The following is a 22,666-nucleotide window of genomic DNA, read 5'->3' on the forward strand; positions in this document are numbered from 1 at the left end:
CAAACTATCACCTAAACTGTATGAAGTATCCTCCCCTCTCTCTATTCTAACCCTCATTTGTGGTTTCAACAGACTCCACTTTTTTCCGACATGCTTGGTCAGTGCACTTACTGCAAAATTAAGACATACAATTCTCAGTGACAGGAGCGATGCCACCTGACAGCAATGTACCATACTATAACATATCATATTATATTATATTAATGCTGGTATGAAATACAACCTACATAGAACAGTAAACTATGTACTAGAAGAACATCTTATCAAAGTTGGCAAACTTAGATAATATTCTAGATCTATTACTATTACTATCCATAATATGGCTTAAAAATTAAAGCATGACAACAGTCACCATTTCATCAGGTTTCACCAGGGACCATATCCCGCCTTCTCTTAGCTGCTTCCGCATAGGAGGCGCCATTTTCGATGCTTGCTTCTCTTTCATCCTCTTTTCTCTCCGAGCGTAGATTTCGACCCAGTGGTCTTTGATCAGGGATGTCCAACTCCAAACAGCGTCTCGCTTCTTCAGCCGACGTAAACGTGGAAACGGTCCCATCATTGAGAAAAACTTTAAGTATTGCAGGATATAATAGTGCAAATCTCATTCGCCTCTCATACATCTCTGAGCATATAGACGAGAATTCCCTCCTCTTCTTCTGGACCTCCGCTGAATAATCACCGAAGATTAGGATCTTGTGACCTCTCAACTCCAGAGGTGACTTTTGGCGTTTAAACAGCCTCAAAATTGCTGTTTTATCTGTAAAGTCCAGATATTTAACTATGACCGGCCTCGGTCTTCTCGATAGCGCTGATGGCCCCTTAGTATTACGGTCTGTTCCCTCTCGCAGGTCTGGGCCTAAACGATGAGCTCTCTCGACTTTACAAGCAATATCCAGCCCCAAGGCTTTCGGGATTTCATGTTCACAGATATGAACCAGATCTTGTGCTGGGATTGACTCTTGCAGGCCTAAGCTACGCAAGTTATTTCTACGCGACCGATTTTCCAGGTCGTCAACTTTTATTTTAAGGGCGATATTCTCACTCGCCACTTTCTCCAGTTTCAATCGGAGGTCAGAGTAAGTTTCCTCTAGCGTCTGGATTCTATGCTCGGCGCCATCTAGCCGTTTGCCATGTTCGGCTGTGGCTGCTTGTAGTGACTGAAGTGTCAGCCCCACTGTGCTTGCCAAGGACTCTTGCAGGTCGGGTAGGATCCGATTCGCTACCTCGATTCCCAGTCGAACATAGTCAACCTGCTGATCTTCCCCTTGAGACTCAATTTCTTTTTGTGAACGCTGGTCATCCATTTCATCAGGATGTGCGGGCGGGAGAGATTCCTCCTCCGCTATCTCAAATTACCGCGCTGTAGCTTTTCCCAGCTTCTGAGATTTTGTCTTGTTTCTCGTCCCCATGTTAGTGATATAGCGATCCATATGCTCTTACCAACACGGTAAGCTCGTTTTTCCCGAGTTTCCACCGGTATGTATGGGGGTTTTAGCTGATTTATACACCGACCTGCATGGAGCTGAGGTTAACTCCGTCTCTCCATGTCGGCGCGGGAACCGGAAGTCCCGTTACCATGTTTTTATTGAACACACCATGCAAACATTCACAGTGCAGGTGGAAAAAGTATGTGAACCCTTGGATTTAATAACCCTTGGATTTAATTAACCCTTGGATTTTATAGCTGAAGGGGAGGAGCTTACACTTTGTGTGCTTAGTGTCCGCCTCCTAGCGGCAACAGCTATACCCCAATGGTCAAGCCTGTGTCCTCCAATGAACGGAAGAGAAACAGTTTTGGCAGCAATAACTTCAACCAAACATTTCCTGTAGTTGCAGATCAGACGTGCACAACGGTCAGGAGTAATTCTTGACCATTCCTCTTTACAGAACTGTTTCCGTTCAGCAATATTCTTGGGATGTCTGGTGTGAATCACTTTCTTGAGGTCATGCCACAGCATCTCAATCGGGTTGAGGTCAGGACTCTGACTGGGCCACTCCAGAAGGCGTATTTTCTTCTGTTTAAGCCATTCAGTTGTTGATTTACTTCTATGCTTTGGGTCGTTGTCCTGTTGCAACACCCATCTTCTGTTGAGCTTCAGCTGGTGGACAGATGGCCTTAAGTTCTCCTGCAAAATGTCTTGATAAACTTGGGAATTCATTTTTCCTTCGATGATAGCAATCCGTCCAGGCCCTGACGCAGCAAAGCACCCCCAAACCATGATGCCCCCACCACCATACTTCACAGTTGGGATGAGGTTTTGATGTTGGTGTGCTGTGCCTCTTTTTCTCCACACATAGTGTTGTGTGTTTCTTCCAAACAACTCAACTTTGGTTTCATCTGTCCACAGAATATTTTGCAAGTACTGCTGTGGAACATCCAGGTGCTCTTGTGCAAACTGTAAACGTGCAGCAATGGGTTTTTTTTTTTTTGGACAGCAGTGGCTTCCTCTGTGGTATCCTCCCATGAAATCCATTCTTATTTAGTGTTTTACCTATTGTAGATTCGCTAACAGGGATGTTAGCATATGCCAGAGACTTTTGTAAGTCTTTAGCTGACACTCTAGGATTCTTCTTCACCTCATTGAGCAGTCTGTGCTGTGCTCTTGCAGTCATCTTTACAGGACGGCCACTCCTAGGGAGAGTAGCAGCAGTGCTGAACTTTCTCCATTTATAGACAATTTGTCTTACCGTGGACTGATGAACAGCAAGGCTTTTGGAGATACTTTTATAACCCTTTCCAGCTTTATGCAAGTCAACAATTCTTAATCGTAGGTCTTCTGAGAGCTCTTTTTTGCAAGGCATCATTCACATCAGGCAATGCTTCTTGTGAAAAGCAAACCCAGAACTGGTGTGTGTTTTTTATAGGGCAGGGCAGCTGTAATCAACACCTCCAATCTCATCTCATTGATTGGACTTCAGTTGGCTGACACCTCACTCCAATTAGCTCTTGGAGATGTCATTAGTCTAGGGGTTCACATACTTTTTCCACCTGCACTGTGAATGTTTATATGGTGTGTTCAATAAAAACATGGTAACATTTAATTCTTTGTGTGCTATTAGTTTAAGCAGACTGTGATTGTCTATTGTTGTGACTGAGATGAAGATCAGATCACATTTTATGACCAATTTGTGCAGAAATTCATATCATTCCAAAGGGTTCACATACTTTTTCTTGCAACTGTATACACAACCTCCGTATTGAAAATAGTAATGTCTTTATTAAATATGACAAAAACACATAAAACAAACAGTGAAAATTAGGAGCAAATGGAAACTCCCCAAAGAGAGGACAAACGAAGAGGGGGCCGCAGAGTCAGCGAGCCACACCAGTAGCAGCAAAGGTAGTATAATATACATAAACTGTCACCAGCACATTAAAGTATTTCCAGTAAAAAAAAAATTTGAATATGAGCACTGGAAAGACTGAAAGACCAAGCATAAGTACCAGAAAGTTCGCTGTACTACTGTGTGTGGCACGTCAACCCTGCAGCCTCCTCCACCCAACGCCGTTTCGCCTAAACAGGCTCCTTCCTCTTAATAAATGTGGTTCATTTTACCCTAGTGCTTTTTTTCCCACTGAGACTGATGTGTGAAACTCCAGTCTTAATAATATCCCCTCAATGCATCTTAAACTCACCGTAGGTCACTCTGTTTGTTCTTTAGTTATGCATTAGAAATTTTACAGGGGGCAACTTTTTAGAAGAGCCATCTCTACTTATTTGTGTTTGAAGCAACAGAAAGTATTTAAAACAAATCTTTTTTATTTATATAACTTCTATATAAATTATTATATTTATTATTTATTTAACGTTTTCTTACAACCTCTGGCCTTAAAGATCAGGCAAGACGACTCAATAAGAGGTTTCGGAGAAGATGGCAGGGTAGGCAAAGTGTCTTTATATGCTGTCTTTATATGCTGACAACATTTTAGGGGGATCCATGACATATGCCGTCTTTATATGCTGACGACATTTTATTTTGTTTGGATGATACCCCGAACACCTTGCCAAATATTATTCATAGTGTTGAGGAGTTCGGGGGTATGTCAGGGCTGGAGATTAACTGGAACAAGACCATCCTGTTGCCCCTGGATGAAATGCTGTTGGTTAACATAGGGGGACTGAGGATACTGGGGCCACAGGAGTCTTTTGAGTATTTGGGAATAAGAATCTCGTCCTCTATAGATGGTTGTGTTCTACTTAATATAAACCCGTTAATAAAAAAAAATAAAAGATAAGATCGTAATTTGGTCTCAGCTGCCCTTATCAATGGCAGATAAAATTTCACTTCTCAAAATGATCATACACCCTCAACTTTTGTATCAATTTATGGCTGCTCCAGTTTGGATTGACAATAGTACGTTTTAACTTATTGACTTAGTTAATAAATGAGTTGATATGGGGGAGAAAAATAGTCAGAATGAAACTAAAATACTTGCATTGTTCTGTGAGTTCAGGAGGCTCGGTGTATGTTTTTTTTAGAGGTTACTACCTAGCTGCTCAGCTACAAAAGTTAAGGGAATGGCAGCTTGACCCGGTGCTGAAAGATTTGGTTGGCAGTTCAGGTTATAAAGATATATTTGTTTTGTTGGAATCCGGGCAGTTAAAGCAAAGGAGGGGACCTGCATGCCGTGCCATGGTGAACCTCCTCACTAAAGTATGTGATTATACAAGAAAGTTAGTAGGGGTTATGGCTGTACTTGATTTTACGCCAATATGGAGAAATGTTAATTTTGGTGAATTTTTGAAAATGTCACAAGATAAGTTTTGGATAAAATCGGGTATTAATTATATTTCACAAATGGGGTTATGCTTACATTAGATGAGATTTCTCACCTGGAAGGTATATGCAGGATCGATTGGTTCAGATATAGACAATTATATTCTGCTTATACCCTCACAAGTCAGTCTTCATTATTTATAGTAGAACATAGTAGATTAATAGAAAGTTTGACCAAGGTACAGAGGGGGAAGATTAAATTATCACACACATATAGGGAATTGAACCATGGCTTGGCATGCAGGGACTCATTTCCTAGTTGGGGGAGATGGAGATGTGAAGTTCCTGGATTGACACAGATAGATTGGGATAGGATCTATTGCAATGTGTTAAAGCTAATTATACAGTAATTCAGTTTCATTTTGTGCACTGGTTATATCTATCTCCTGCTCGAATAGCAAGGATGCATGGGAGGCCAAACTCGGGTTGCCCTAGGGGGGACCACGAGTTTGTCGACTTTATGCATCTTTGCTGGCACTGACGATATGTTCAGGTATTTTGGCAGGGAGTATATGGAGCTGTTAAAAATAAGTTGCTATATTAGGGGATATAGAGCAATGTTTTTTTATGGTGGCTAGAGTGATCATTGCACGTGGGTAGATGGCTAGATCTGCTCCAGATATCAAACAACTGTCTCAGCCTGGTTAATAAAGTGAAGGCATATGAAAAGATTAGATACACTTCCAAAAATAAGTTAGAAGTATGGTTCAAAATATGGTCTCTGTGGTAGATATATATATTTTTTTCTCCTTTTCCTCGCTCCACCAGAAGGATTATGGGATCCTTGCTCATGGGGTATATGTTCTTGATATTATTTATATGGCAGCTGCCCTGTGAGAGGGGTTATTTTGAGCAATGAGATGCTTAATGTATTTTATATGACTGTCATTTTTCTTGATATAAATAAAATAATTTAAAAAAAATATATCTTTTATTTCTGGCAGATCGCTACAGCAGTGAAGTGACGGATATCATGGAGGATTCTCCAGGAGAAAATACTGTTAAACAAATATTTAATCCAAGACACAATAGCAGAGATTTGTTTCCTCAAATATCAGATATAACTACAGAACACAATGAGCCTGAATTACTAAGATCAGACTTGGAGAAACATTTTACACAGGAAGCTCATGTTCTTATTCAGAGGACACTGGCAGACATTGCTTTACTCCAGTCTTCTGAATGTAGGAAAACTGGTTCTTTTAATCATCTGGTGATTCATAAAGCTGTGAAGAAATGTTCATGTTCACTATGTAGCAAACCATTTTACCAGAAATCACATCAGAGAATTCATAAAGTTTACACAGAAAAGATACAGTTTACATGCTCCACATGTGGCAAATGTTTTTTCCACAAACCGGTGCTTATTAAGCACCAGAAATTTCACAAAGGAGAGAAGCTGTTTTCAAGTAGCAAACATGGAAAAGAGTTTACTGACAAATCAAGACTAATTCACCTTCAGAGAAGTCTCATTAAAAAGAAGCTGTTTTCATGTTCAGAATGTGGTAAATGTAAAAAATCTAAATTAATTGAGCACCAAAAACTTCACTTGAGAGAGAAGTCATTTGCATGTTTAGACTGTGAGAAATGTTTCACCAAGAAGTTAGATCTTGTTAAACATAAGAGAAGACACGCAGGTCAGAAGCCTTGTTCATGTTCAGAATGTGGAGAACATTTTACTGAGAAGTCAAAACTAGTCCACCATCAGATAAGTCACAAAGTGGAGAATCAGCTGTCATGTTTGGAGTGCAGGAAATGTATTAGACAAAAATCTGACCTTGTTGAACATCAGAAAAGTCACTCAGAGGAGAAACCATATTCATGTTCGGAATGCGGGAAAGGTTTTGCCCAGAAAGCAGGTCTCATTGCACATCTAACAATTCACACAGGGGAAAAGATCTTTAAATGTCTTGAATGTAAGAAAAGTTTTTCCCAGAAAGCAGGCCTTATCGCACATCAAAGAACTCACACTGGAGAGAAACCGTATTCATGTTCGGAATGTGAGAAAAGTTTTACCCAGAAAGCAGGCCTCAGTGCACATCAAAGAACTCATACTGGCGAGAAACCATTTTTATGTTTCGAATGTGGTAAAGATTTTGCTCAGAAAGCAGGCCTTATAACACATCTAAGAACTCATACTGGGGAGAAACCATTTTCATGTCTGGAATGTGGGAAAGATTTTTCCCAGAAAGCAGGCCTTATTAAGCATCTAAGAACTCATCCAGGGGAATAGTCATTTTCATCTTCAGAGGGTGACCATAAGATAATATAGACTGATGTGAATAGTTGCACGATCCTGTGTAGGTGCACCTAAAAAGGTTTCATGTGTTTCATTTAGTGGCAAAATCTACATTCGACTTGTATGTTATACCCAGAATAGATCATTCTAAAATACATAATATCTAAAGTAACACATTTTCTGTAATCTTTACCATAAAATATATAGGAATTCGGTATATGTTTTGATTATTCAGGTCTGGACTCATGTAGTTAAACATCAGAAAATTGTCTTAGGCCCCCTTTTTGCAGGAAGAATGTGGTGTGGATTCCCTGTCAAAAAACCAACAGGCGGGTGGGATTCTGCCTCCCTTTGTTTTCAACTGAAGGTTGTGGTTTATGGCTGTGACTGTCCAAAAACAGACATCCATTCTTAATGTGATTGCCACAATAAATTGTGGCCCCATCAGCAGCAGTTTGGACTCCCATTGAAAACAATGGCAGGCAGACCCTGTGTTGCTGCTGGCGGCCTTTTAGCACAGAATCCACAACAAATTCCACTGAAAGCTAAAAAAGCTGCTGTGTGAACATCCCCTTGCAACAGAATCCCGCCATATGTGGATCCGCATGAGATCCAGATATTACATGTCATCACACAAAGGAGGTCTTTTCTTTTTTGCCATTGCTTTGTAGGGCTTTTATTAACTGCCAAAGAAACTCAATTTACCTCGGAAACCCCTAGGGCACTGTTTCTCAATATTTCTAAGGGTACTTTCACACTAGCGTTATTATTTTCCGATATAGAAATCCGGTAAAGGGTCTCAATACCGGAAAAGAACGCATCCGTTTTGTCCTAATGCATTCTGAATGGAAAGCAATCCGTTCTTTTTTCGGCCAAAATACCGGAACAATGCTGCACTTGCCAGATCCGTCATTACTTTCTATTGAGATGTATTAATGCCGGATCCAGTACCAAGTGTTCCGGAAATAGCCGCGTCGCCGAATCTAGTTTTCCGGTATGCGCTGGTGCTGGGATATAGAAGGAGCTGGTTTCGCAGCTTCCTATTTGCTTCTTTGCTCCAGCCTACGAGGGAGAAGGCAGGACGCCATTGAAGGTGAGTATAAAGTTCTTTTTTTAATTTATTTTTTGTGCAACAATAGAAAAATAAAATATAAGCAGCTCCTATGTACTTATACATAGGAGCTGTATGTTATAAGTACATAGGTGATGCTAGGAGTAGTAGTACCTAGGACTACTACTCCAGGCATCCCCTATGTACTTATACTACCTGCACTCCCTATGTAATAGTACATAAGGACTGCAGGTAGTATAAGTACATAGGTAATGCTAGAAGTAGTAGTCCTATGTACTGCTATTCCTAGCATCCCCTATGTACTCATACTACCTGCAGTACCTATGTACTATTGTATAGGGAGTGCAGGTAGTATAAGTACATAGGTGATGCTAGGAGTAGTATCTTCCTAGGTACTGCAACTCCTAGCATCCCCTATGTACTTATACTACCTGCAGTCCCTATGCAATAGTACATAGGGACTGCTGGTAGTATAATGACATAGGAAGATACTTCTCCTAGCATCCCCTAGGTACTGCAACTCCTAGCATCCCCTATGCAATAGTACATAGGGACTGCTGGTAGTATAATGACATAGGGGATGCTAGGAGTGGTAGTCATAGGTAAGAATAGAACTACCACTCCTCGTATACATTTTTTTGAAAAAAAAAAAGCTAGCCCATCCATCTGACAGACAGCCCGCCCGATTTAAATAAATTTCTATAGATGGAAAATAAGTAATATTTACGTGGGTCTGCTTGTCGTGTGTAAAGTTCAAATATGAATATTTTTTTTTTTTTTTTCAAAATTGTTTTATTCGTTTCACCATACGATATAGAAACAGTACAGGATCAATACAGAGGTGATACATCATTTTATCAATTTTATACACAACAATGGAAAATATCCCAACCCCCCAATTCCCCCTCCCACCCAACTAGGTCACTTCAGCAAAACTGTCTCCAGGTTTGTTCAAACTGTCATCTCTAGCATCTCCTGATATATGTCCTATCAGTATTCCTCCGGGCTCACTCCCTTTACTTCACATTAGAGGTCAAATGGCTAGCCTCCCCAGGGTGCCTTTGAGGGCCTCTAGACTATACCATTCTGTATATTTGAATGACTGCATAATGTCCTTAATTTCCTCCTGCGTATAGTTATTGGCAATAAACAGTTTCCACCGTTTAAAAAACCCTTTGGTTTTCTTGTCTTTATTCGACTCAGTGTCCAACTTGTCTAGGAACATAAAATGAACCATCTGCACCTTCACATCTGGAAGCCCAGGCACCTCTGCCTTCAACCACCGCTGTAGTAGGCATCTCAGCGAAATCACCAGAGCTGCATCTACTATCAAGGGGGGAGAACGCCGCGATTCTTCAAAGTCATGAAATAGCATAGCTTCTGGAGCTAGTCTCATGTCATACTTCCAGATTTCCCCAATCCAATTTCTTATCTGCTCCCAGAATTCCTGCACCTGCGGGCATAACCAAACGCAGTGCGCTAAGTCTGCCTTTTCCAAAGCACACTTCGGGCAGGCAGTAAGGAAATTCACATCCCCTGGTCTCCTGGGAAATGTGAAGGCATAGATGGCCGAGTGGATTAATCGCAAGTGAGACTCTCGCCACACCTCGCATGGAACAGCCCTGCACACTCTAAGCCACCCCTGCAGAATTTTGTCAGGTGCAACTGATATATTCAGCGTCTTCTCCTACCTTTTAAAAAGGACCTGTGTCGAGGTCTTATTACCTGATTCACGCAGCACTCTATAGATATGCGAAATGGAAAGTCTATTCTTGCTAGCTCCTAAGGAGAAGATCAAAGAATTACCTGCACATTCACTCGTTACATCTTTCAGCCTCTCCTTACAAAAAAAATGTATTTGCTGGAAGGGGAGCACATGTGAGTTGCCCAGATTATATTTTTGACTTAACTCTGGGAAGGTGAGATATCTTTTCTCCTCTACGTGGAGAAGATCAAGCAGGGTATTTATGCCTCTCATCTGCCATATCTTAAACATTTTGTTCGAGACCCCTTGTGGGAATTCAGGATGTTGCCAAAGCCCCATTATTCTGGAGGCCAAAAAGGGCCTCTTAGCTAGTTTACGTGCCTCTCTCCAAGCTATCATCGTATCTCGCAATACAAGCGAATTCTTCAGTGGCAATGGCAAAGCCTGTCTTCTGGTGTGAAGTAGATTCGTTAGTGGCCAGGGGTGAGCCAATTGTGACTCTAGATCAAAATTAGAGAAATGGCCCGTGCCATGTATCCAATCCAGACCATGTCTAAGAAGACATGCCAGATTATAGATTCTAACATCTGGTACATTTATCCCACCCAACTCCCTAGGCAGCATCAATGTCTTCAAGGCAATACGCGATCTCCTACCTGACCACAGAAATTTAACAAATAAGGAGTGCAAGTCATTGATATCAGAGTGCTTCAAGAGTAATGGGATTGTTTGTAACGGGTACAACAACCTAGGGAAACATACCATTTTAATCAAATGGCTCCTTCCTGACAGGGACAACGGAAGACTCTGCCATCTACCCAGCTCACTCTTAATTTTTTTAAACAGGGGAAGGAAATTCAAATTATAAAGGGTAGAAGGGGATTTTCCTATATGTATTCCCAAGTAAGTGATCTGGGAGTTACTAATCCTGATACCTTCACACGCCATCAGGGGTGCCCCTCTGCTTGTCAATTGCTTAAGCGGCAATAATACACATTTATCTTGGTTTATCTTAAAACCTGACACCGGCCCAAAAGAATCCAGGAGGTTCAGGACTTTCTCCATATCTTCCAAGGGGTCGGCCATAAACAACAAAACATCGTCTGCAAACAGAGATGTATATATTTCCCTTTTCCCTACTTTAATACCTCTGAAAACGTCACCCCCCTCCAACATACGGGCTAGCGGCTCCAATGTCAGGTTAAATAACAACGGGGAGAGAGGACATCCCTGACGCGTTCCCCTACACAGCGGGAAGGGAGAAGACAGGAAGCCCGGAATTGCTATCCTAGCCCTGGGAGATGTATAAAGTGTCGAGATGAAGGTACGGATTGAGCCACTGAAACCCATTCGATCCAAGATCTCATCCAACCAGTCCCACCTGACATTATCAAAAGCCTTCTCCGCGTCTATCGCAAAAAGCGACGGACGCGGAGAAAGACAGGTGTTCCATTGAACTGCATCCAGCACCGTTAACACCTTTCTGATATTGGTAACAGCCGCCCTACCCTTAACAAATCCAGACTGGGAAGGGGACACCAAACCTGACATAAAAGAAGATAGCCTGTCCGCCATAATCTTCGCCACCAACTTAAGGTCCACATTAATTAAAGATATTGGGCGATATGAGGAGGGGTTCAAGACATCTTTCCCTGGCTTGGGGATTAACTTGATATACGCCAAATTATCTACCGCTGATAACGGTGAACCTGTCAATAACCCATTATAAACCGCTGCCAGCGGGGCTTTTATCTCATCACCCAGCATCTTAAAAAACTTGCCCGTGTAACCATCAGGTCCCGGAGCCTTATGTAAATGTAGACCTTTAATGGCTAAACAGACCTCGTCTTCAGATATTGGAGAGTTCAGTGTCTCCAGCTGGGTGGTTGTAAGAGTAGGCAGCTTCATACACCTGGAGAGAAAGGACGATAAAGGGGCCTTGGGACCCGGGTCTCTATATAAATCTCTATAGTAGTCGCCCAGAATAGCAACTATTTTTTCAGGCCTATCATGAACAACACCCCCAGAATCAGCTATTTTTAAAATATGTGCCTGGTTCCTAGAGTTTTTAATAAGATTAGCCAACATTTTTCCTGACTTATTCCCTCCTCTAAAATATCTATTCTCCACATTGGACATGTCACACTTGATTTTCCTTTCGTACCATAACTCGTACTCCCTTTTAGCTAGGTGCCAAGTCTCTTTATTCTGTGGGGTCATGTTTGATTGATATGTTGTATAGGCCACTCGCAGAGAAGAGCCAAGTTTCTGAAGTTGATCCGAATTTTTTTTCTTCAGGCCCCTGACATATGCCATGATCCTACCTCGAAGAACGGCCTTAGCCGTGTCCCAGAATAGCGACGGATTCTCTATGCTAGATATGTTGTCTCCCCTATATTCCAAAAACCATCCCTTGAGAACCTCATTAAAACCACCATCATTGTACAAATATGAGGGAAATCTCCAGATGATGTCCTGTCCCTTCGGCTGGTCTTCAGAAAGCACAATAGAAATCGGACAATGGTCCGAAATCACCATGTCATGAATCCTTGGATCTAACACTCTCGGCCTCAGGGAATCCGAAACCAGAAAGTAGTCGATCCTGGACCAGGAATCATGAGGAGGTGAAAAAAAAGTAAAATCTCTATCATCCGGATTGACTACTCTCCATATATCTGTCAGAGCTGTGTCTCTCAGGAAGGGCTCCAGTACTTTATCATGGATATGAATATGTGGGGTTTCCGTACCTCTACCGACACGTCTCCTATCTTCCCTCATATTGACTACTGTGTTCAAATCACCGCCAACTAGTTGTTTGGGCATCGTGTCTCTATTTATTCTAATCGCTAAATCAGCAAAAAAACGCTTGTTATCCCCATTGGGGCCATAAACATTATGCAGCTTTATTTCTCCCAAACCCGTGGTAAGACTTAGTGTACACCACCGCCCTGAATCATCCGATTCCACTCCAAGAATGTCATATACTAAATTCTTGTGTAACAGGAACAGTACCCCTGCTTTGTGCTGTACTGCTTGGGATCCCACGACTCTTCCTACCCAGGATTTTTTCATGCGACAAAAGTCACCTTCTAACAGGTGAGTTTCCTGTAGCATTGCAACATCAGCCCTCAAATGCTTTAATCTTTTTAGGATCATATTACGTTTCTGTGGGGAGCGTAGCCCTTTAACATTCCAGGATATAATTTTCAACATCGTGAAGGGAGTATAGAGATCTCTCTGAGACAGTAATGTGCCAGTGACTAACTGAACCCCCATAGAAACAAGACCCCTTTCCCACCCCCCCACCCTCCATATTACAACAAACCCCAGTGAACCTAAACATTTCCAGAGCAAGGCGCACTATATCTACTCCTAGTGCATTCCTTTACAGCTCACATTGACTTCACTTTTTTCCGAATGTGAAGACAGACAAACTACTATTGCAAATACTCTCTAGCTCCAGAGAAACAGTTGAGACAAAGGAAAAATAAAAGTACAGTATGGCTAAAAATAAATATTTTTCTTTTTTTAACAGACATATCTTCTTCAAGTGAGGCCGGGAGCTCTCCTCCTCGCCGACATGATACAGTATGTCAAGTTGGATTATAGCAAGCAGGGCCGGCTCCAGGTTCATGTGGGCCCTTGGGCGCTAAATCCCTGTGGGCCCCCTTGAGGCATTTTCATGTCCCTCTGTGGCTCTCACACGGTATAATGACCACCAGTAGCCACTATATAGTATAATGACCACTAGTGGCCCTTCACACAGTATAATAACCCCCCAATGCCCCCAAACACAGTATAATGACCCCCAGTGGCCCCACACACAGTATAATGACCCCCAGTGGCCCCACACACAGTATAATGACCCCACACTGGCCCTCCATTCAGAATAATAACCCCCAGTCGCCCCCATTCAGAATATTGGCCCCCACACTGGGGGTTATACTGAATGGAGGGGGAACTGGGGGTCATTATAATGTATTGGGGTCATTATATTGAATGGGGGCTCTGGTGGTCATCATACTGAATGGAGGGTCATTATATGCACTGGGGGTCATTATACTGTGTAAGGGGCCCTCACAGTGTAATGACTCCCCAGTGGCCCCCTCACATACCTATCATTGCTGGAGCGCAGGGGAGCTGGCGGTCCTGTCATTCACTAACTGCAGCTCCCTGCGCTCCTTCTCTCCTCAGGCTGCAGCAGTGAGACACACGTCATGTCGTCACTGCTGGGCCCGGGCCTGGAGGAGAGAAAGCGCTGTGCATTGATGTAGCTAGAACTGACTAGACCCCACAGAAAATTTTAGTACGCCCCCCCCCCCCCCCGCCGCCCCCCCAGTGGGTTCACATCACGTTTTTCCTATTGGTTTGATGTATACAATTGTGTAGCACTCCACGTTTTTGTATCCTGCAGAGTTAACGTATATGTTTTTTTTTACAATGGAACTGTATGGCGAATGGACGCTACCGTACGGCATCAGTCTGAGGCATCTGTTAACGCATACATTTTTGGTATGCATTAAATAGATGGCAAAAATAGAATGTGAACCCAGCCCTAGCGTCAGAATAAGCAGCAGTACACAGCGGGGCAGAGAGGGGAGGCCGCCATGTACTGACAGAGCGTTACCTGGTCCTGGTGGTCAGGGGTGAGGACTGTGTTTTCCAAGGATCACTTATCTACTGGGAAATACAGGGCACAGTATAATACCCTAGAATCTATAAAATATAAAGATATTAGCCCTACCCCCGAATAATAATACAATTAGGGGGTCATTTATTATATAGAAATATGTCTATATTAGGCGCATTTCTGACACAGATTGTGGTGCAAAGGTCCTTAGCACCACAATCTGCATCTTTTTCCTGCTCACACCAGGTCTAAAAAAGGTGGCGTGGGAACGGAAAGGGATAAAGTTATGGCCATAGAGTTATTGGATACCACCACCATACAGTGACCGGATAACACCGCCATACATTGACCGTATAAAAGGGTATAGGAGGGCACAGTACAGGGAATGACTAAGGTGTCACGGATGGTGTTGCAGAAAACAAGAAGTAACAAATAAAGATCCGACTTGATCCTAAACTAAGGAACAAAAGGGTGAGTCCTATTAAAGCCCTATAGCTCTCCCTGACTGCTAAGCCCATGCAAAGATCTCTGTGATAGAAAGTTGCATGTCCATGTACCTAGACTGAGTGACACCTGAAAACCCTATAATAGTGAGGGGACACGACCACCGGCTCCCTGCACTAAATGCGGAGGGAGTCAGGGTCATCTAGAATCAAGCCAACAGGAAAACACAAATAAAGGGATAGACTTTTCTGAGAAACCAGCAGTAGCAAACTTCTAGCAGTGAGCACAATCCAGGAAGTAGTATAAACCGCAAAGTGAGGCAGTATGGGAGGGGATATAAAGGGAGGTTTTCACTGCTAATAGATGACAGCTGGGAGAGGGAGAAGAGATGTCAAAGCGAAACCAAAACAAAAGAACATCATGCAGGAGGTACTGAAGAACGTCTGTCAGAACTTCTCAGATATCTGGCGGTGACATAGGGGCACTGTACAGGGTGTTGTAAGAGGGCACAATGCAGGGTATATGGGGGCACAGTACGGGGTGGGGGCACAGTCATATGACCCTGTGACGTTAGAAGGTCCTTATAGTGAATGCGGTTCAGACGCCACCATAATGAGAGGCAGAGGAGTGAGACAGGGACCCTGAATGGACAGGAGGGGTGAACACAGCAAGTAGGTGGAAGGGGCTCTGAGGGGGATTCATACAAGAAGTAGTGGTAGGAGATAGGAGGGTGGAACAGGAGCTCTGGATACATGAGGGAGGAAAGGAGACAGAAGGGGATCCATGAGGATGAGATAGGACAGGATATGGGAGGGGCAGGTGTCATGGAGGTAAAATGCTTAATGGAGCAGTAAAACAACTCCTGTCCCACAGAGAAGAGACAGTCACAGTGCAGACTCACTGACAAACTCTGCCCGTCTGAAGCTGGTAAGGTAACCTGTTGCTCTGCAGCACCCGCCTCATGTGACTCAGAGGTCTCACTAGAGGGGTACTGTGTAAGTGTAATGACAGCGATGAGTGTTTCCATCTGTATTGGTGGAAGTGCTCATAGCAGCTCAGTGGGCCCCATTTGCCCGGGTTTGCTGGGTGCTGACGCTGGCCCTTATAGCAAGCCCCACTGTAATATTTTGTCATTATTCGAATTTATGTTTTTTTATTGTTTCTCAGTCATCGTCTAAATAAAAGCGGTATCGAGTAAAGTTAATGCTATTGTATGTGTCTTAGATGTTATGTCTTAAAGGATATGTCGTGCGGGGGTGCTGGAATAAGTAAATCTTTATGAATGGTAAGTTAAGAGAGGAAATGTCTGTGGTGAGCATAGGGGTTCCAGATGGTGATGTAGACGTTCTTTTTCCTCATCTTCTCCATTTGGTCCAGGCCACCATGACAAAATTTTTTTGCTGAGTCTTGTCTCTGCAGAATTTGTTACACAGACATGTTAGATTCAACCTCCATCAACCTCCTGTTATGCAACTGGGTGTGGACCCACTGCACCACTGACCGGCTATACCCTGGAGGGGTGTGAATAAGTAAATACCTGGTCTTCACTAGAGCCTCTGATGGCGAAGATAGGTTTGGGCCACTCCAGAGTAGTCCCTGGGCCATTGGGAGCTGACCCTGGGGTCAGAGAAAACGGTCCAAAGCACCAAGGGGAAAGGCGTGGTCAGGAAGTCTGGAGTCAGGGCAAGCAGCGATCAAGCAAAGTCCGATATCAAAGTCCAAGGTCAGGAGCAGGCGGCAATCAAGCAAAGTTTGTTTAATCGAGAAGCAGGGTCCAGTAACAGTACCCTTCCAGTATCAGTGTCCCCCACACTGCCCCCAGTAATAGTGTCCCCAGTAGTACTGTCCACCACATTGCCCCCCCCCCCCCAGTAATGAAACTCACAGTGCTCTCCTTCCCCACCCCCCAGTAATGTCCTCCACAGTGCCCCCAGTAATATCCTCCAAGGTGTCCCCCCAGTAGTAATGTACCCCCACAGTGCTCTCCTTCCACAAATAATGTTCCCCAAGTGTCCAGTCAAAAAAAAATATAACAATAATAAAAAATAATACCTGTATCCCATTTAAAAAAAAAAGTATTTTACTCACTTAGGCTTCTTTCACACTTGCGTTTTTGCCTGATCCAGCAGGGATCAGCAAAAACGCTTCCGTTTCTGATAACACAACTGGCTGTAGGGCTGTAGCTATCGACTATTTTTGTAATCGAGTATTCTGTCGAATACTCCAATCCAACGATTCATCGAGTACTCTAATAGCAAAAAACTATTCAAAAGAAAGTTTTTTTAAATAAAAACTCATCAGCCCCCCATGCCATCAGGCCCCCCAGTACCATCAGGCTACCCCCTAGTGCCATCAGCTGCCCCTCCAGTGCCATTAGCTGCCACCCCAGTGCAACCAGAGGAATGGAATGCATTTTGGAGCTTTCCTTTCTGTTCAGTATTGTCCCCATTGACAATGAATGAGGACAAAACGGAAGCGTTTTTCTCCGGTATTGAAATCCTCTGCCGGATATCTTTACTGGAAAAATTAAATGCAAGTGTGAAAGTAGCCTTATATAGTGCTGCTAAATTCTGCAGCGCTTTATTAGCATCAAGCTGTCCCCAATGGAGCTCACAATCTAAGTTCCCTATCAGTATTTCTTTAGAATGTGGGAGGAAACCGGAGTACCAGGATAAATCCACACAAACACAAGGAGAACATACAAACTCCATGCAGATGTTTCCCAGCATTCGCGATGCAGGCTGCAATCTCTTCTGGTGTATGGCCTGCTGGGACGCACAAAGCCAGATGCGCTGACATCAACGCTTTGCGTGACATCATCATGACTGTGCCAGGATTTGATACCTCATAGGCTTAGGCCTACTAGGCCTAAAGCCTGAGGCCTTTGAGGATGGTTGACAGGGCAGGGAACTATTGGCTCCCATGCCCTGCCACAGAATTCAACTGCATGTTCATCCTGAGGATGGCAATACAGTTAAATCAGGAGGGGGAACTTGAGGATGTACGTGGAATGCCACCCCTTCAGCTTACTGGTGCCCACTTAGGGGGCATAACTACTGTGGAGGCACAAACAGGGCATTCTAACTGTGAGGAGGCACTATGTGGGCACTAATGGAGCATAACTAATGTGAAGGGGCAGTACAGGGGAATACATTTTTTTTTAAATCAGATACTTTTTATTAAAGATTTTCAATTTTAAGGGTACTTTCACACTTGCGTTGTTTGATTCCGGCAGGCAGTTCCGTTGCCTGAACTGACTGCCTGATCAGGCAAACTGTATGCAAACGGATGTCATTTTTTCTGACTGATCAGGCATTTTTCTGACTGATCAGGATCCTGATCAGTCAGAAAAATGAATGATCAGTCAGAAAAATGCCTGATCAGTCAGAAAAATGCATTGCAATACCGGATCCGTTTTTCCGGTGTCATCAGGCAAAACGGATCCGTTTTTTTGTTTTTTTTCATTTTTAAAGGTCTGCGCATGCGCAGACCGGAATGACGGATCCGGCATTCCGGTATTTTGAATGCCTGATCCGGCACTAATGCATTCCTATGGAAAAAAATGCCTGATCAGGCATTCAGGCAAGTCTTCAGTTTTTTTCGCCGGAGATAAAACCGTAGCATGCTACGGTTTTCTCTTTTGCCTGATCAGTCAAAACAACTGAACTGAAGACATCCTGATGCAAACTGAACGGATTACTCTCCATTCAGAATGCATGGGGATATGCCTGATCAGTTATTTTCCGGTATAGAGCCCCTGTGACGGAACTCTATGCCGGAAAAGAAAAACGCAAGTGTGAAAGTACCCTAACCACAGACAGAACACTGTCACCCCAATCCCCCCTCCCCCCCAACATAACCCCTTGGGACAAGAGCAGTTAGATGATATTGCATCATATGATCTGACATATCAGCACATTAATCTTACATATCACAATGTATCAAATCAGTACAGTACATTTTTGAGCAATGTGGTACATTCTTTAAGAGTGAACAGTCAGGTATACATACTATGGAACACTCCTATCCCCGAACTCGTTCAAGGCTGCCCTTTTAACCACTTAAGGACCACAGGTTTATACCCCCCTAGTGACCAGGCCCTTTTTTACAAATCGGCACTCCACAACTTTAGCGGTTTATTGCTCGGTCATGCAACTTACCACCCAAATGAATTTTACCTCCTTTTCTTCTCACTAATAGAGCTTTCATTTGGTGGTATTTCATTGCTGCTGACATTTTTACTTTTTTTGTTATTAATCGAAATTTAACGATTTTTTTGCAAAAAAATGACATTTTTCACTTTCAGTTGTAAAATTTTGCAAAAAAAACAACATCCATATATCCATTTTTCACAAAATTTATTGTTCTACATGTCTTTGATAAAAAAAAAATGTTTGGGTAAAAAAAAAATGGTTTGGGTCAAAGTTATAGCGTTTACAAACTATGGTACAAAAATGTGAATTTCCGCTTTTTGAAGCAGCTCTGACTTTCTGAGCACCTGTCATGTTTCCTGAGGTTCTACAATGCCCAAACAGTAGAAAAAACCCACAAATGACCCCATTTCGGAAAGTAGACACCCTAAGTTATTCGCTGATGGGCATAGTGAGTTCATAGAACTTTTTATTTTTTGTCACAAGTTAGCAGAAAATGCTGAATTTTTTTTTAATTTTTTTTTTTTCTTACTATGTCTCATATTCCACTAACTTGCGACAAAAAATAAAAAATTCTAGGAACTCGCCATGCCCCTCACGGAATACCTTGGGGTGTCTTCTTTCCAAAATGGGGTCACTTGTGGGGTAGTTATACTGCCCTGGCAATTTAGGGGCCCAAATGTGTGAGAAGTACTTTGCAATCAAAAGCTGTAAAAAATGACCGGTGAAATCCGAAAGGTGCACTTTGGAATATGTGCCCCTTTGCCCACCTTGGCTGCAATAAAGTGTCACACATGTGGTATCGCCGTACTCAGGAGAAGTTGGGGAATGTGTTTTGGGGTGTCATTTTACATATAACCATGCTGGGTGAGAGAAATATCTTGGCAAAAGACAACTTTTCAATTTTTTTTATACAAAGTTGGCATTTGACCAAGATATTTCTCTCACCCAGCATGGGTATATGTAAAATGACACCCCAAAACACATTCCCCAACTTCCCCAGAGTACGGCAATACCAGATGTGTGACACTTTTTTGCAGCCAAGGTGGGCAAAGGGGCACATATTCCAAAGTGCACCTTTCGGATTTTGCAGGCCATTTTTTACACATTTTGATTGCAAAGTACTTCTCACACATTTGGGCCCCTAAATTGCCAGGGCAGTATAACTACCCCACAAGTGACCCCATTTTGGAAAGAAGACACCCCAAGGTATTCTGTGAGGGGCATGGCGAGTTCCTAGAATTTTTTATTTTTTGTCACAAGTTAGCGGAAAATTATGATTTTTTTCTTTTTTTCTTTTTTTTCTTTCAAAGTCTCATATTCCACTAACTTGCGACAAAAAATAAAAAATTCTAGGAACTCGCCATGCCCCTCACAGAATACCTTGGGGTGTCTTCTTTCCAAAATGGGGTCACTTGTGGCGTAGTTATACTGCCCTGGCAATTTAGGGGCCCAAATGTGTGAGAAGGACTTTGCAATCAAAATCTGTAAAAAATGACCCGTGAAATCCGAAAGGTGCACTTTGGAATATGTGCCCCTTTGCCCACCTTGGCATCAAAAAAGTGTCACACATCTGGTATCGCCGTACTCAGGAGAAGTTGGGGAATGTGTTTTGGGGTGTCTTTTTACATATAACCATGCTGGGTGAGAGAAATATCTTGGCAAAAGACAACTTTTCCCATTTGTTTTATACAAAGTTGGCATTTGACCAATATATTTATCTCACCCAGCATGGGTATATGTAAAATGACACCCCAAAACACATTCCCCAACTTCTCCTGAGTACGGCGATACCAGATGTGTCACACTTTTTTGCAGCCTAGATGCGCAAAGCGGCCCAAATTCCTTTTAGGAGGGCATTTTTAGACATTTGGATCCCAGACTTCTTCTCACGCTTTAGGGCCCCTAAAAAGCCAGGGCAGTATAAATACCCCACATGTGACCCCACTTTGGAAAGAAGACACCCCAAGGTATTCAATGAGGGGCCTGGCGAGTTCATCGAAATTTTTTTTTGGGCATAATTTAGCAAAAATTATTTTTTTTTTGTTTTTTTTCTCACAAAGTGTCACTTTCCGCTAACTTAGGACAAAAATTTCAATCTTTCATGGACTCAATATGACCCTCAGCAAATACCTTGGGGTGTCTTCTTTCCAAAATTGGGTCATTTGTGGGGTGTTTGTACTGCCCTGGCATTTGAGGGTCTCCGCAATCATTACATGTATGGCCAGCATTAGGAGTTTCTGCTATTCTCCTTATATTGAGCATACAGGTAATGAGATTTTTTTTTCCGTTCAGCCTCTGGGCTGAAAGAAAAAAATGAACGGCACAGATTTCTTCATTCGCATCGATCAATGTGGATGAAAAAATCTCTGCCCAAAAAAAAAAAAGGAGGGGAAAGGCGTCTGCCAGGACATAGGAGCTCCGCCCTACATCCATACCCACTTAGCTCGTATGCCCTGGCAAACCCGATTTCTCCATTCACATCAATCGATGTGGATGAATAAATCATTGCCGGGATTATTTTTTTTTTACATACAAAGTGTTTGCCAAAGCATAGGAACGCCGCCTCCTCCTCAGCTCGTATGCCTCGGCAAACGTATCTGTTACTGCAGAGGAGAAATCTCGTCTTGCAGCGCCGCCAACACCGACTTGTGTGTAATCTGACAGCAGCGCAATGCTTCTGTCAGAATGCACATCAGTGCTGCAGCTGCTTGATCGCTTGGTCCACCTGGAAGGTAAAAAAACAAAAAAACAAAAAAGAAAAAACCAGGCCGCAACGCAATAATTTTATTAACATTAACTTTAGAGAACATTAACTTTTCTAAACTTTTGAAACAGAACAATAACTTTTTTGCTTACCGGTGATTTTTTCTTTTTTGTTTTTTTTTTTTTTACCTTTATTGGACAAACCTCTCCTTCTCCATGGGACAATGTGCAAAGCGCAAATCGCCCAAACATGTGGCGAAGTGCATTATGCACTTTGTCCCAGGTGAAAGGAGAGGTTTGTGGCAGCTCTGTGTGAAAGGGGCCTAAGACCCCTATGTGCCTATCCTGTGTACGCAATCCCTATGCTAATAGTGTACCTGAGTGTGGAACTTGCGGAAACACTCCCCTATGCATAGGGCAGGCTGGTCAGGACAGTCAGGACAAAAAAAGGTGGTGTCACGCCTTATTCCACCCCTGCTACAGACACAACATCTTTTTCTTGTGGAACGTTGAGTTGGGGTACCAGGATAGACAGACGGGAAGTGTCTGCCATGTAGCCGGCTCACTACATCAGGGCCTTGGGGCACGGACCCTCCTGGATACAGGATTTCCGAAATGATCTCTTCCTGGAATTTTAGGAAGGATCCTGTTCTCCCAGCCTTACTGTAGAGAACAAAACTATTGTACATTGCCAATTGGATCAAATAAACAGACACCTTCTTATACCAGCGTCTGGTTCTGCGGGAAACTAAATACGGAGCCAACATCTGGTCATTGAAGTCCACCCCTCCCATGTGAAGGTTATAGTCGTGGACAGAGAGGGGTTTCACAATGACTCCAGTTGCCCGTTCAATTTGGACAGTCGTGTCTGCGTGAATGGTGGACAGAAGGTAAACGTCCCTCTTGTCCCTCCACTTCACCGCGAGCAGTTCTTGGTCAC

General features: G+C 43.0%; 1 protein-coding gene across 1 annotated transcript in view; it reads left to right on the plus strand.

Annotated features, from left to right (window-relative positions):
* The window catches only part of LOC122940056 (gastrula zinc finger protein XlCGF26.1-like), a 33,588-nt gene extending 25,376 nt beyond the window's left edge, over nucleotides 1-8,212 (plus strand). The window contains exon 7 of the mRNA XM_044296375.1: nucleotides 5,724-8,212. Coding sequence (XP_044152310.1) covers nucleotides 5,724-7,012 — 1,289 coding nt within the window. The 3' untranslated portion in view covers nucleotides 7,013-8,212. The remainder of the gene's footprint in view (nucleotides 1-5,723) is intronic.
* The last annotated feature ends 14,454 nt before the right edge of the window (nucleotides 8,213-22,666 follow it).

Source organism: Bufo gargarizans, chromosome 6, assembly GCF_014858855.1.
Source record: "Bufo gargarizans isolate SCDJY-AF-19 chromosome 6, ASM1485885v1, whole genome shotgun sequence".
NCBI lineage: Eukaryota > Metazoa > Chordata > Amphibia > Anura > Bufonidae > Bufo > Bufo gargarizans.